Genomic DNA, 12,477 nt, shown 5'->3' on the forward strand with positions numbered 1-12,477 from the left:
ACCTATATATATATGTTTATATATATTATATAATATATTTGTATATATTATATATTTTATGTATATATTTTATATATATATATATATATTTTTTTTTTTTTTCCCCTGAGACGGAGTCTTGCTCTGTCACACAGGCTGGAGTGCAGTGGCACAATCTCAGCTCACTGCAACCTCCGCCTCCTGGGTTCAAGTGATTCTCCTGCCTCAGCCTCCCAAGTAGCTGGGATTACAGATGCGTGCCACCATGCCTGGCTGATTTTTGTATTTTTAGTAGAGACTGGGTTTCACCATGTTGGCCAGGCTGATCTCAAACTGCTGACCTCGTGATTCACCCACCTCGGCCTCCCAAAGTGCTGAGATTACAGGCATGAGCCACCGTGCCCAGCTGAGAATATATTTTGAAAGTCTCAAAATTCAATAGTAAACAAACAAATGATACTGTTAGAAAATGGGAGCTGGACATGAACAGACACTTCTCAAAAGAAGACATTTATGCAGCCAAAAAACACATGAAAAAATGCTCACCATCACTGGCTTTCAGATAAATGCAAATCAAAACCACAATGAGATACCATCTCACACCAGTTAGAATGGCAATCATTAAAAAGTCAGGAAACAACAGGTGCTGGAGAGGATGTGGAGAAATAGGAACACTTTTACACTGTTGGTGGGACAGTAAACTAGTTCAACCATTGTGGAAGTCAGTGTGGCAATTCCTCAGGGATCTAGAACTAGAAATACCATTTGACCCAGCCATCCCATTACTGGGTATATACCAAAAGGACTACAAATCATGCTGCTATAAAGACACACGCACACGTATGTTTATTGCGGCACTATTCACAATAGCAAAGACTTGGAACCAACCCAAATGTCCAACAATGATAGACTGGATTAAGAAAATGTGGCACATATACACCATGGAATACTATGCAGCCATAAAAAATGATGAGTTCATGTCCTTTGTAGGGACATGGATGCAATTGGAAATCATCATTCTCAGTAAACTATCGCAGGAACAAAAAACCAAACACTGCATATTCTCACTCATAGGTGGGAATTGAACAATGAGAACACATGGACACAGGAAGAGGAACATCACACTCTGGGGACTGTTGTGGGGTGGGGGGAGGGGGGAGCGATAGCTTTAGGAGATATACCTAATGCTAAATGATGAGTTAATGGGTGCAGCACACCAGCATGGCACATGTATACATATGTAACTAACCTGCACATTGTGCACATGTACCCTAAAACTTAAAGTATAATAATAATAAAATAAATAAATAAATAAATAAATAATAAAAAAAAAGAAAATGAGAGCTGGGTGCCATGGCTTACATCTGTAATCCCAGCACTTTGGGAGGCCGAGGTGGGCAGATCACTTGAGGTCAGGAGTTTGAGACCAGCCTGGCCAACATGGTAAAACCCCATCTCTACTAAAAATAACAAAAATTACCCAGGCATGGTGGTACATGCCTGTAGTCCCAGCTACTCAGGAGGCTGAGGCTCCAAGAGAATCACTTGAACCCAGGTTGTAGTGAACTGAGATCGTGCCACTGCACTCCAGCTTGGGCGACAGAGTGAGACGTCTTAAAAAAAAAGAAAGAAAAGAAAATGGGCTAAAGACATAAACATGTTTCACCAATGAGGATATGCAGATGGCAACTAAGCACATGAAAATAAGTTCAACATTGTTAGCCATAAGAGAAATGTAAAATAAAACTATATGAGATATCACCACACACCTATCAGAATAACAGAATTTTTAAAAAAATATTGTTAACACCAAATGCTGGGGAGAGTGTGGATAAACTGGATCATATGCTGTTAGTGAGAATATAAAATGGTACAGCCACTCTGAAAAGCAGTTTGACAGTTTCTCTACAAACTAAACATGCACATCCCAAAGGCAGCTGTTGAACTCCTGGGCATTTATCCTAGAGAAATGAAAACTTTTGGTCACATAAAAACTTACACGTAAATGTTCTTAGCAGCTTTAATTGTAATAACCAGAAACTGGAAAAAAAAAAAAAACTCAGATACCCTTCAATAGGTGAATGAGTAGTTATAGTTAAACTGTGGTACCTACCATGGCATACTATTCAGGAAAAAGAGGGAGAAACTATGAAATGTGCAACAAATTGGATTGATCTCAAGGGAATTATGTTGAATTTTAAAAGCTAATCTCAAAAGGCTACGTGCTACACAGTGCATACATTTCATTTATGTAATATCCCCGAGATAACAAAACTAAGAAATGGAGAACTGATTAGTGGTTGCCAGGGGACAGGGACAGTGGAGAGGGGATGAGTATAAAAGGGTATCATGAGAAAGTTCCTTTGTAGAAATGGAACAGTTGCAGTTACATACACACACACAAATACATGTAAAAATTGATAAAAACTGAATAAGGCCTGTAGTTAACAATATTGTACCAGTGTCAGTTTCCTGGTGGTATATAAGATGTCACTATTGGAAAAAGCTGGGTGAAGAGTGCGCAGTGTACTATTTTTGGAAATTCCTGTGAGCTTATTTAAAAGTCAAAAAATTGTGAAGATAAGTATATAACTTATAACTTTTAAAGATAAGTATATATAACTTTTGTTAGGTATTGCCAAATTTTCCTCCAGAATACTTGTACCCATTTGTGTTCCCATCAGAAATATGAGACTGCCTATTTCAGCCTAGCTTTCTAACATAATGTGTTAGAATGTTTTTCAGTGTTTGCTAATCTATTAGATGACAAATGGTGTTTTAGTTTGCATTTCTCTCATGAATGAATTTGAGCATTTTCTGTTCATATATTTGAGGGCTATTTTTACATGTTTTATGTGAACTCTTCACTCTTTTTTCCCCTTTTTCTATTAGGTTTTGGTTCTTTGGTTCTTAAACTTTTAGAGTTCTTGATATATTACAGGTATTAGGCCTTTGTAGTATATATTAGTATATATTGCAATTTTTCTTCCAGTTTGTCAGTTGTCTTTTGACCTTCTGGTGTTTTTTACCATGCAAAAAGTTCTATTTTTATGCAACCTTATATTTCAATCTTTTTTCTCAGTTTTGAGTCAAGGTTATGTTTTATTGCATGTGGTTTTGAGTCATCATTTCTCTACATGAAGGTTTTAGGCAAACTGGCACGTTTTCTTTTACTATTTGTATGACTTCATTTTTACAGTTAGGTTTTTAATCTACGTGGAGTTTTTTCTCTTAGGTATGTTATGTGAAATGGATTCAGTTTTATCTTTTCCAAATGATTATCCAACTTTTCCAACAACATGTATTAAAATATCCATCTTGGCTGGGCATGGTGGCTCACACCTGTAATCCCAGCACTTTGGGAGGCCGAGGTGGGCAGATCACGAGGTCAGGAGATAGAGACCATTCTGGCTAACATGGTGAAGCCCCGTCTCTACTAAAAATACAAAAAACTAGCCGGGTGTGGTGGCGGGCGCCTGTAGTCCCAGCTTCTCGGGAGGCTGAGGTAGGAGAATGGCGTGAACCCAGAAGGCGGAGCTTGCAGTGAGCCGAGATAGCACCACTGCACTCCAGCCTGGGTGACAGAGCAAGACTCCATCTCAGAAAATAATAATGGTAAAATAAAATGTCCATCTTTACCTCCAGTGATTTGAGATGCCACCTTCATCATATACTAAATTTCATATACAATGGGGTCTGTTTCTTGACTTTGTATTTTATTCCACTGGACTGTTTGCCTATTCCTGCACTGGAACCACACTATAGTAACTATAGAAGCTTTAATAGTATGTTTTAATATTTGGTAGGGATAATTCTTTTTCATAGTTTTTCAGTGTTTTCCTGGATCTTCTTGGATGTACGCTTCTCCATATATTTAGTATCAACTTCCTAACTCCATGTAGTAGTAATGTGTCTTTCCGGAGTGTTTTATAATTTTCTTTGTATAAGTACTTAATATTTTGGGTGCTATTGTGAATGAGGTTTTCTGTATTATTATGTGGTTTTTTTGTATTTATAAAAGCTATTGTTTTTTGTTTGTGTGTTGATGGATTGAGACAGGATCTTGCTCTGTTTCCCGGGCTGGGGTGCAGTAGTGCAATTACAGCTCACTGCAGCCTGGACCTCCTGGGCTCAGGTGATCCTCCCACCTCAGTCTCCCACGTAGCTGGTACTACAGGTGCATGCCACCACACCCAGCTAATTTTTGCAGAGGTAGGATTCACCATATTAACCAGGCTGGTCTCAAACTCCTGAGCTCAATGGATCTGCCCACCTCGGCCTTCCAGAGTGCTGAAATTTCTGGTGTGAGCCACCTCACACAGGCTGTCTATCTAGTTTAAATATCAGTTATACTTGCTTCATAAAAGGAGTTAGAAAATTGTTTTTTTTTCTTAATCCCAAATGTGACAGTATGTTCTTCCTTCTTAATGCTCTAGATGAATTACCAAAATTGGTGAACTCATAGTTAGGTATTACATAATACTAGTTCAATGACACCTTCTTATTCCAGCTGCCTTTTTTAAAATTTTCTTCTAATTGCCAAAGGGTGTTTCTTTCATTTTTGTCTTTTTTTCTTTTCCAAAAACTATGCATTTCAAAAATTGCCTTCTTTAAATCACGGACTTTTAAGATCCTTCCTTGTGGTTCTGATCTACCCAGATGCTTACTTGCTTTTTTTTTTTTTTTTTTTTTTTAGCATTTTCAAACTTAATGTGGACTTAGTCTTTGTAGCAGTATTTTTAAATCAATGTTAGCTCTTTCTGCTAGTTTCCCTCTTCAATTCTCCCCATCAGGTTTTGTGTGTTTACTTGCTCTGTTTTTGTTTTGGTCTTTGATTGCCACAAATCCTGTGGAGCAGCAAGGGTAGGGTAGGAGCAGTAGAGATCATGTGCCAGGATTTGGTATTTTTTTTCTCCTTTTAGTCACAGTTATTTTTGAAGTTTTGACATCGTCTGTCTACAAGTTAGGCTGAAGGTATGATTTCATGTGGAATTTGCTTTTTCCTTCTTATTGATTTGGGGAGGAAATAGTATAAAGTAGGTGTCTATATAGCTGCCTTTTTTTCAGCTCTGAAGAATGTTTATAGCATATTATATACATTCATTTTTTCTTCTGGTTTCTTATAAACCATAGGACAGATTAATTAGAAGCAGCAGTGACTTTTAAGGGGTGAATATAGTATAATTAACTCTTTTCTTTTGTTAAAGGTTACAGATGAGACAATTTAAAAAGAACTGGAAGTGTGATTTAGATTCAGCCTTGAATAAATTAGAGGTATGACATTTATTATTTTAAATACATTGCTGGGATCTCTGAAAATCAATAGCAACAAAAAAGGTTTGAATAATAACCCCATTTTATGAAAAGTTTTAGAAATGTGGCTGTTATACAGAGAAAATGCTCAAGGAAAGGAAGTTTTGTTTTTCTTACAAGTTAATATTTTGAAAGGCAAACATTTTAATTTCTAGAGTTGTGGACTGTACTAAAAATAATTCTAAAAATTGTTCAGTTTCAAAATTATATTAAAGTAAAATAATAATTTGAAGCTTAGTCTTTAAGTTTTGAGACTGGGCAGACTCGCTCAGTGCATAAGAAAGATGAGGTACTTGTCATGGATGGCTACAGTACATGAAATGGTGGGAGAAAGCCCAGGTCACACTGAACTCTCCAACCATTTAGAGTATAAGAAATGAGGACCTTCAGGATGATTTTTACTTTTAAATTTAATATCATTTTTGTATTCATGTAGTAATTGTTGCTCTGGTTTTAATTAGTACTTTTATATTCTTAAGACAACTTTTTTTCTTGATGTGAACAACTTCTTTAGTTTATAACAGAAATTGTAGAAAGATAATAAGTTGACTGAAATTTACTTTGTGGCCACTTTTGTAGAACGTAGTGTCCAAAACGATATGTGGGCCCAAATTATAAATGGCCAGATAACATTAAAATGTACTTTCTAAAAGTAGTAAAATAATGCATTGCCATGGAGACAGTTCAAATTATGCTGCTCATCATGTTTTCCGTAAAATCCATCTCCACTGTCAGGTTCAGTTTTGGGGGGTGAATACAGTTAAATACTTTAAGACCTGGATAATTAAAACAAATGTGCATTGTTATTTGGAATTTATAGAGGCTTTACTATAGCCAGAAAAGCAAAGTTACAATAGTGTGTTGTTGATGTGATACTTGTTGGTAAGCTTATAAGATGTGCAGATTTTGTCTTATTAATTTATGTATATCTAATGCCTAAACATGCTTTGCCCTAAAGACATGTTTGCATAAATGACATAGTTTTCATTCTTTTTCTTTTTTGTTTTGTTTTTAATAATTTTGATAGCATTGTAAAGAAAAAAGTGACTGGACCAAATTGGGAAAATTATACATTAACGTAAAAATGGGCTGTGAAAAATTTGCAGATTTCCAGACATTTTGTGCTTGCATTGCTGAAACACTCACAAAAAACTATGAAGATGAAAGACCAGATATTCCCTTTTGTGAATTTGCTGAAACAGGTAAAATGTAACTATTGGCCTGAATATTGTGTATGAGGATGGTGCAGTTTTCTTTTTTGTTTTTTAGAGACAGGGTCTTCCTTTGTTACCCAGGCTGGAGTACAGGGGTGCAGTCATGGCTCACCGCAGCCTCGAACTCCTGGGCTCAAGCACTTCTCCTGCCTCAGCCTCCCAAGTAGCTGGGACTACAGGCACATATCACTACACCCAGCTAATTTTTTTATTTTTTGTAGACACAGAATCTTGCTTCATTGCCCAGGCTAGTCTCGAACTCTTGTGCTCAAGGGATCCTCCCACCTCAGCCTCTCAAAGCACTGGTATTACAGACATAAGTCACAGCTCGGCCAGTGGCAGTGTTCTTAACAAGAATGTAAAACTAAAAAAAAAAATTAAAAAAAAAAAGAATGTAAAACCCTTGAATATTTTCCATGTTGTGGATAAATTAATGCAGGCTTTAGATACTCTTCCTTCTCTTTCTGAATTTTTCCATCTATTTATTGTTAGATTATGGTAAAAGGTCAAGAATTGGTGTTTTAGTATCAAACGTTTCACATTCTTATTTTTTTTTTCACTCAGATTGGTAAAACTATTGCTAAGAAATTATAGTGGAGCACCTGAATTTTTGAATTATTTAAGTTGTTACTCTCTTTACTATTACAAGTCAACAGAGTTTATATAGTTTTGAATTTGTTTTGTTTTTGACCTGAGCTCTTTACTACTGTAGCCTTTATCAGGGGTTGGCAAACTTTCTATAAAAAGCCGGATAGTAAATATTTTAGGCTTCGAACACACCACATGTGATCTCTATCACATAGTTTTATTTTCTTTTTAAACGATGCTTTGAAAACAGGAAAACCATTGTTGGCTCCTAGGCTATACAAAAACGGGGCACAGTTTGCCAACACCTGGTCTTTATGGTAGTATCAATAATTCTGTATTAGTTTGCCTCTTCCATCATTTTAAGTGACTATTTTATTTTCTTTTGTATGCCTATTTGTGTTTCAGTTAGCAAAGATCCACAAAACAGTAAAGTAGATAAAGGTGTACTGGGAAGAATTGGAATCAGTGCTATGTACTTCTATCACAAGCTGTTGCAGTGGTCCAAGGTACTTCATTAAGTTTTTGTCTTGGCTTGGTATAGAGACTACTAGTTTTAAAATTATGAACAGAATATAAGTTAACCCTGCAAATTAGGAGTTTGCTAATAATCATTACAATTGATAAAGTGGGACCCAGACTAGTGAGTGATTTATTAGATGGTATATTAAGCAAATGGCTACTATTCAAAATCTCAAACTGGATGCAGTGGCATGTACCTATAGTCCCAGCTACTCAGGAAGCTGAGTTCGAGGCCAGCCTGGGCAATGTGGACAGATTCCCATCTTTAAAAAATAATTTTTATTACAAAAATAAATAAAATCTCAGTATAGAGAACACTTAACCCATTTATGCCAGAGATTGCAAATGTTTTTTGTGAAAAATCAGACCTTGGTGATGACCTTGAGCAGTAGGATATAAATAACTCCCATAAGTTTAGTGTTCCAATAATGTAACACTAGGTATAAATGGGTTAAGAACCCATGCTAAATGTCATATTTATTTGAAGTAACTTTCAATTCATATTATTTTGCCAACACCTGAGTATCAGTTGTATTGTAATTTTAGAAGAGTCCAAGACACATTTCTTTGTTTGTGGGGTTTTTTTGTTTGTTTGTTTTTGTGATGGAGTTTCGCTCTTGTTGCCCAGGCTGGAGTGCAATACTGCAATCTTGGCTCACCACAGCCTCCGCCTCCCAGGTTCAAGCAATTCTCCTGCCTCAGCCTCCCAAGTAGCTGGGATTACAGGCATGTATCACCATGCCTGGCTAATTTTGTATTTTTAGTAGAGACAGGGTTTCTCCATGTTGGTCAGGCTGGTCTCGAACTCCCAGTCTCAGTTGATCCACCCGCCTCAGCCTCCCAAAGTGCTGGGATTACAGGTGTGAGCCACCACACCCAGCCAAGACACATTTCTTAAGATGAACTCAGAATACTCACAATTAACAGAACTTCTTAAAAATCACCTCTTAGAATACCTTGGAACACTATATACCATATATCTTGAGGCTTAGCTTACCATAGAGATGGTTTAGTGACTCAAGACCATGTTGTATTACCATTCTTCACATATTCCTGAGGTGGCAGGTGGAGTTATAGACTCAAAAAAGTTCAAGTAGAGGACAGGAAATCCAAAATAGGGAGGAAGTGCTGAGGGATGGAGTTATATAGAGAGTGGAGTAGAGAGTGTGGTCACTATTGAATTAACTATTAAAGTTTATCTTTTGTTACTTGCTGCTTTTATAAAGAGGTTATTTCACAATTGAATATATATGTTCAATAACATTTAAGTACATGGTCACCTGTATACCTACAAAATTCATGAATTAAAAAGAAAAAAATTTTTAACCTAGAATGGTTGTATAGTAGGTCTCCAGGCTCAAAAGTCTTCAGGAGGCTTAGCTCTTATTGTGTGGTAGGCCTGGAGTAGGCAAGGTGTACCTTGTGTTTGCTCTCACAATCGAGCTTAAGGTTGGTCATAGCATTAATTTCTTGACTATTTAGTGCTTGGGAATTTGAGGACTATCTAACAAGAAGATCCTTTATAAAAATTCAGACTGGGCCGGGAGCAGTGGCTCACACCTGTAATCCCAGCAGTTTGGGAGGCTGAGGCGGGGGCATCACTTGAGGTCCGGAGTTCAAGACCAGCCTAGACAACATGGTGAAACCCCATCTCTACTAAAAAATACAAAAATTAGCAGGGGGTGATGGCGCTAATCGGGAGGCTGAGGCAGGAGAATTGCTTGAACCCGGGAGGCGGAGGTTGCAGTGAGCCGAGATTGCACCACTGCCCTCCAGCCTGGGTGACAGAACAAGACTCCATCTCTTAATGCCATCCCTCCCCCCTCCCCCAACCCCATGACAGGCCCCAGTGTGTGATGTTCCCCACCCTGTGTCCAAGTGTTCTCATTGTTCAATTCCCACCTATGAGTGGGAACATGCGGTGTTTGGTTTTCTATCCTTGCGATAGTTTGCTCAGAATGATGGTTTCCAGCTTCATCTATGTCCCTACAAAGGATATGAACTCATCCTTTTTTATGGCTGCATAGTATTCCATGGTGTATATGTGCCACATTTTTTTAATCCAGTCTATCACTGATGGACATTTGGGTTGATTCCAAGTCTTTGCTATCGTGAATAGTGCCGCAATAAACATACATATGCATGTGTCTTTATAGACTGCATCTCAAATTTAATAAAAGAGAAACTCAGACTGATTTTGCTGAAATTTTAGAGTATATTTTAATTTTATTTGGTTATTATTTGAGACATTGGTAGATTGGTGAATTTTATCTATTTTAATTAAAAATTTTAACTACTTTAGAAAATTATTTTATTACTTAGTATGAATTTTTTAATGAAACCTATTCCTTTTTGAATGTAAAAATAAAATCATTGACAGTAAACTAAACATATCCCTTTAAAAATGCACTCTTTTATACAGTCATCTTGAAGGTAGCTTGACATCATAATAAGCATCTAATTCAAATATTATAGAATATAAAACAAGGGTCTGTACACTAAGGCCCATGGTCCAGAACTCACCCAAAGCCTGTTTTTGTACAGCCCTCAAGCTAAGAATTTTTCACATTTTTAAAGAGTTATAAATTTAAAAAACAACAATCAAAAAGAATGTACAACAGACTAAATGTGGCCTGCAAAGCCTAAGCTACTTACTATCTGGCCATTTACAGGAAAAGCTTGCTGGCTCATGGTATAAAATAATGATATATGTCCAATTTCTGATGTCCAAACCAAAGGTAATTTTCATGTAGAATACATGAAATAATTAGTCTACTGAATTAAGAATTTTAGCTAACAAGTTTATCCTTTTTTTCACTATCATTCTTTGTCTAAATTTTTTGGAAGGTAGGGCAGGGGTTTCACCACACTCCCCAGGCTGATCTCAAACTTCTGGGTTCTAGTGATCATCCCATCTCAGCTTCCTCCTGAGTATGTTTAAATTTGATAACAAATTGTTTTCATTTTTACTGTCTCTCCCTCCTGGATCCCAGATGGACCAACAGAAGAGGAGCAAAAACATATAATCAGTAGTTTTCTATGCTAAATCATGGAAGCCTTTCATCACATGAAATCTTAAGGAGAAGTACAGTGTATAAAACAAATAAAAAGAAGGCTTCTGATAAAGGAGGTCTGGTGGTATTGGTGGGAAGAGGTGGTTAATATGAGGCAGAGCCTTGCTTGTTCCTCTTTCCCTTTCATCTGTATGGCTGAACAGGAAGGGGCTTAAGGAAAGAGTCTTGGAGCAGCTTAACAGCCAGCAGTCTAGGATGATGATTCAAACTGGATACTTGGCTTGTGAATAATTATCAATGGCTTTGTGTGTTTGTAAATGATTGATACCCAATTAGTGTTCTTTATTTTTATTCTAGGGAAGGAAGGTCTTAGAGAAACTATATGAATTAAAAATACACTTTACAAGTTTAAAAGGACTTATAGGGCCTGAGAAGTTAGCATCAAGATGTCAAATTGTGAATGTTGCAGCAGAAATTTTTCTAAAAAGTGGAAGCCTAGATGGTGCCATTTGGGTAATGAGGGGTAAGTCCTGATATATGCAAGCATAAAATAATTCGTTATACTTGTCATGCATTTTTGTCTATGTAATTACCTTAAGTTGATATTGAACTGTGGTTAATAGTTTGGTCTAAACCCTAGTGAACATGTGGGTAGGAAAGGTTGTCATGTAAACTGAAAGGGGAAAGTTAATTTAGCCTTAAAGAAGAAATTATATAAGCCTTTGTTCATTTAAAAACTAGTTCTTGTTGGGCCGGGTGTGGTGACTCATGCCTGTAATCCCAGCACTTTGGGAGGCCAAGGCAGCGGATCACCTGAGGTCAGGAGTTTGAGACCAGCCTGACCAACATGACGAAACCCTGTCTCTACTAAAAGTACAAAAATTAGCCAGGCATGGTGGTGGGCGCCTGTAATCCCAACTACTCAGGAGGCTGAGGCAGGAGAATCGCTTGAACCCGGGAGGCGGAGGTTGCAGTGAGCCGAGATCGCGCAATTGCAGTCCAGCCTGGGCAACAGAACGAGACTCCATCTCAGAAAAAAAAAAGCAAAACCTAGTTCTTGCTATGGCCTAGGCTCCATATTAATGCTTTCCCTGAATTATCCCAAATAATCTTCATAGAACCCTGAATTTGGAACTATTAAAATCCCCATTTTATTGATAAGAAAATGCTGTCAGAGATATTAACCAACTTGCCCAAAATGACATAACAAGTAAGGAATGGAGGCCAAATTCAAATCCAGACAATCCAGCTTCAGAGCCCAGGCTTCAGCCGCTGTGTAAAATGGAAATCCTGATTGCAGTGTGCGTAAACTCTATCTTCATATGTATGGGCAAACATGACTTCAAACCAAGATGAGTAGAGCTTACTTTCCTTGATAAGGCAATTCTTCTAAGCAGAAATTACAGTGAAATTAAGCCAGCAGGAACAAATAAGGTTAGTTTGGTATGAGAAAAATTAAAAAGAGCACAATAGTGTTACGATACTAATGAAGCTAATGATAGCGCTGGCTATTTGGACCATCAGGCAGATTTTATTTGATAAAGTGGGATAAGAATGAAAAAACCTCAAGGATCTCAAGAGTTTAGGTGGGAAGATGGAATCAATAAATAAAGCAAATTGAGAACTATAAAACACACTAACACACAAACACTAGCACATATATATATATTCATATACATGTGATTCATATATGGGAAATATATGTATATAAAATATCTTGTATATGTTCAGTGCTGAGGGTTTAATACAGAGGTTGTGAGTAGGCTTCATTCAAAAGCTCGTTTGTAAAGGTATTCTTCAACTTAAACATAGTCAGTGAGGTTTCCTAAGTGGGAAGAGTACCAAAATAC

At 37.1% G+C, this 12,477-nt stretch overlaps 1 protein-coding gene across 2 annotated transcripts in view; it reads left to right on the forward strand.

Moving 5' to 3' along the window:
* TOPAZ1 (testis and ovary specific TOPAZ 1) overlaps positions 1 to 12,477 on the forward strand; it is a 90,815-nt gene that overhangs the window by 57,208 nt on the left and 21,130 nt on the right. For both annotated transcript variants that reach the window (XM_526186.5, XM_054680614.2), the window contains 4 exons: positions 5,187 to 5,253; positions 6,320 to 6,494; positions 7,500 to 7,600; positions 10,985 to 11,150. In XM_526186.5, the coding sequence (XP_526186.2) occupies positions 5,187 to 5,253; positions 6,320 to 6,494; positions 7,500 to 7,600; positions 10,985 to 11,150 (509 nt within the window). The remainder of the gene's footprint in view (positions 1 to 5,186; positions 5,254 to 6,319; positions 6,495 to 7,499; positions 7,601 to 10,984; positions 11,151 to 12,477) is intronic.

This window comes from Pan troglodytes, chromosome 2 (assembly GCF_028858775.2).
Source record: "Pan troglodytes isolate AG18354 chromosome 2, NHGRI_mPanTro3-v2.0_pri, whole genome shotgun sequence".
NCBI classification, from domain to species: domain Eukaryota; kingdom Metazoa; phylum Chordata; class Mammalia; order Primates; family Hominidae; genus Pan; species Pan troglodytes.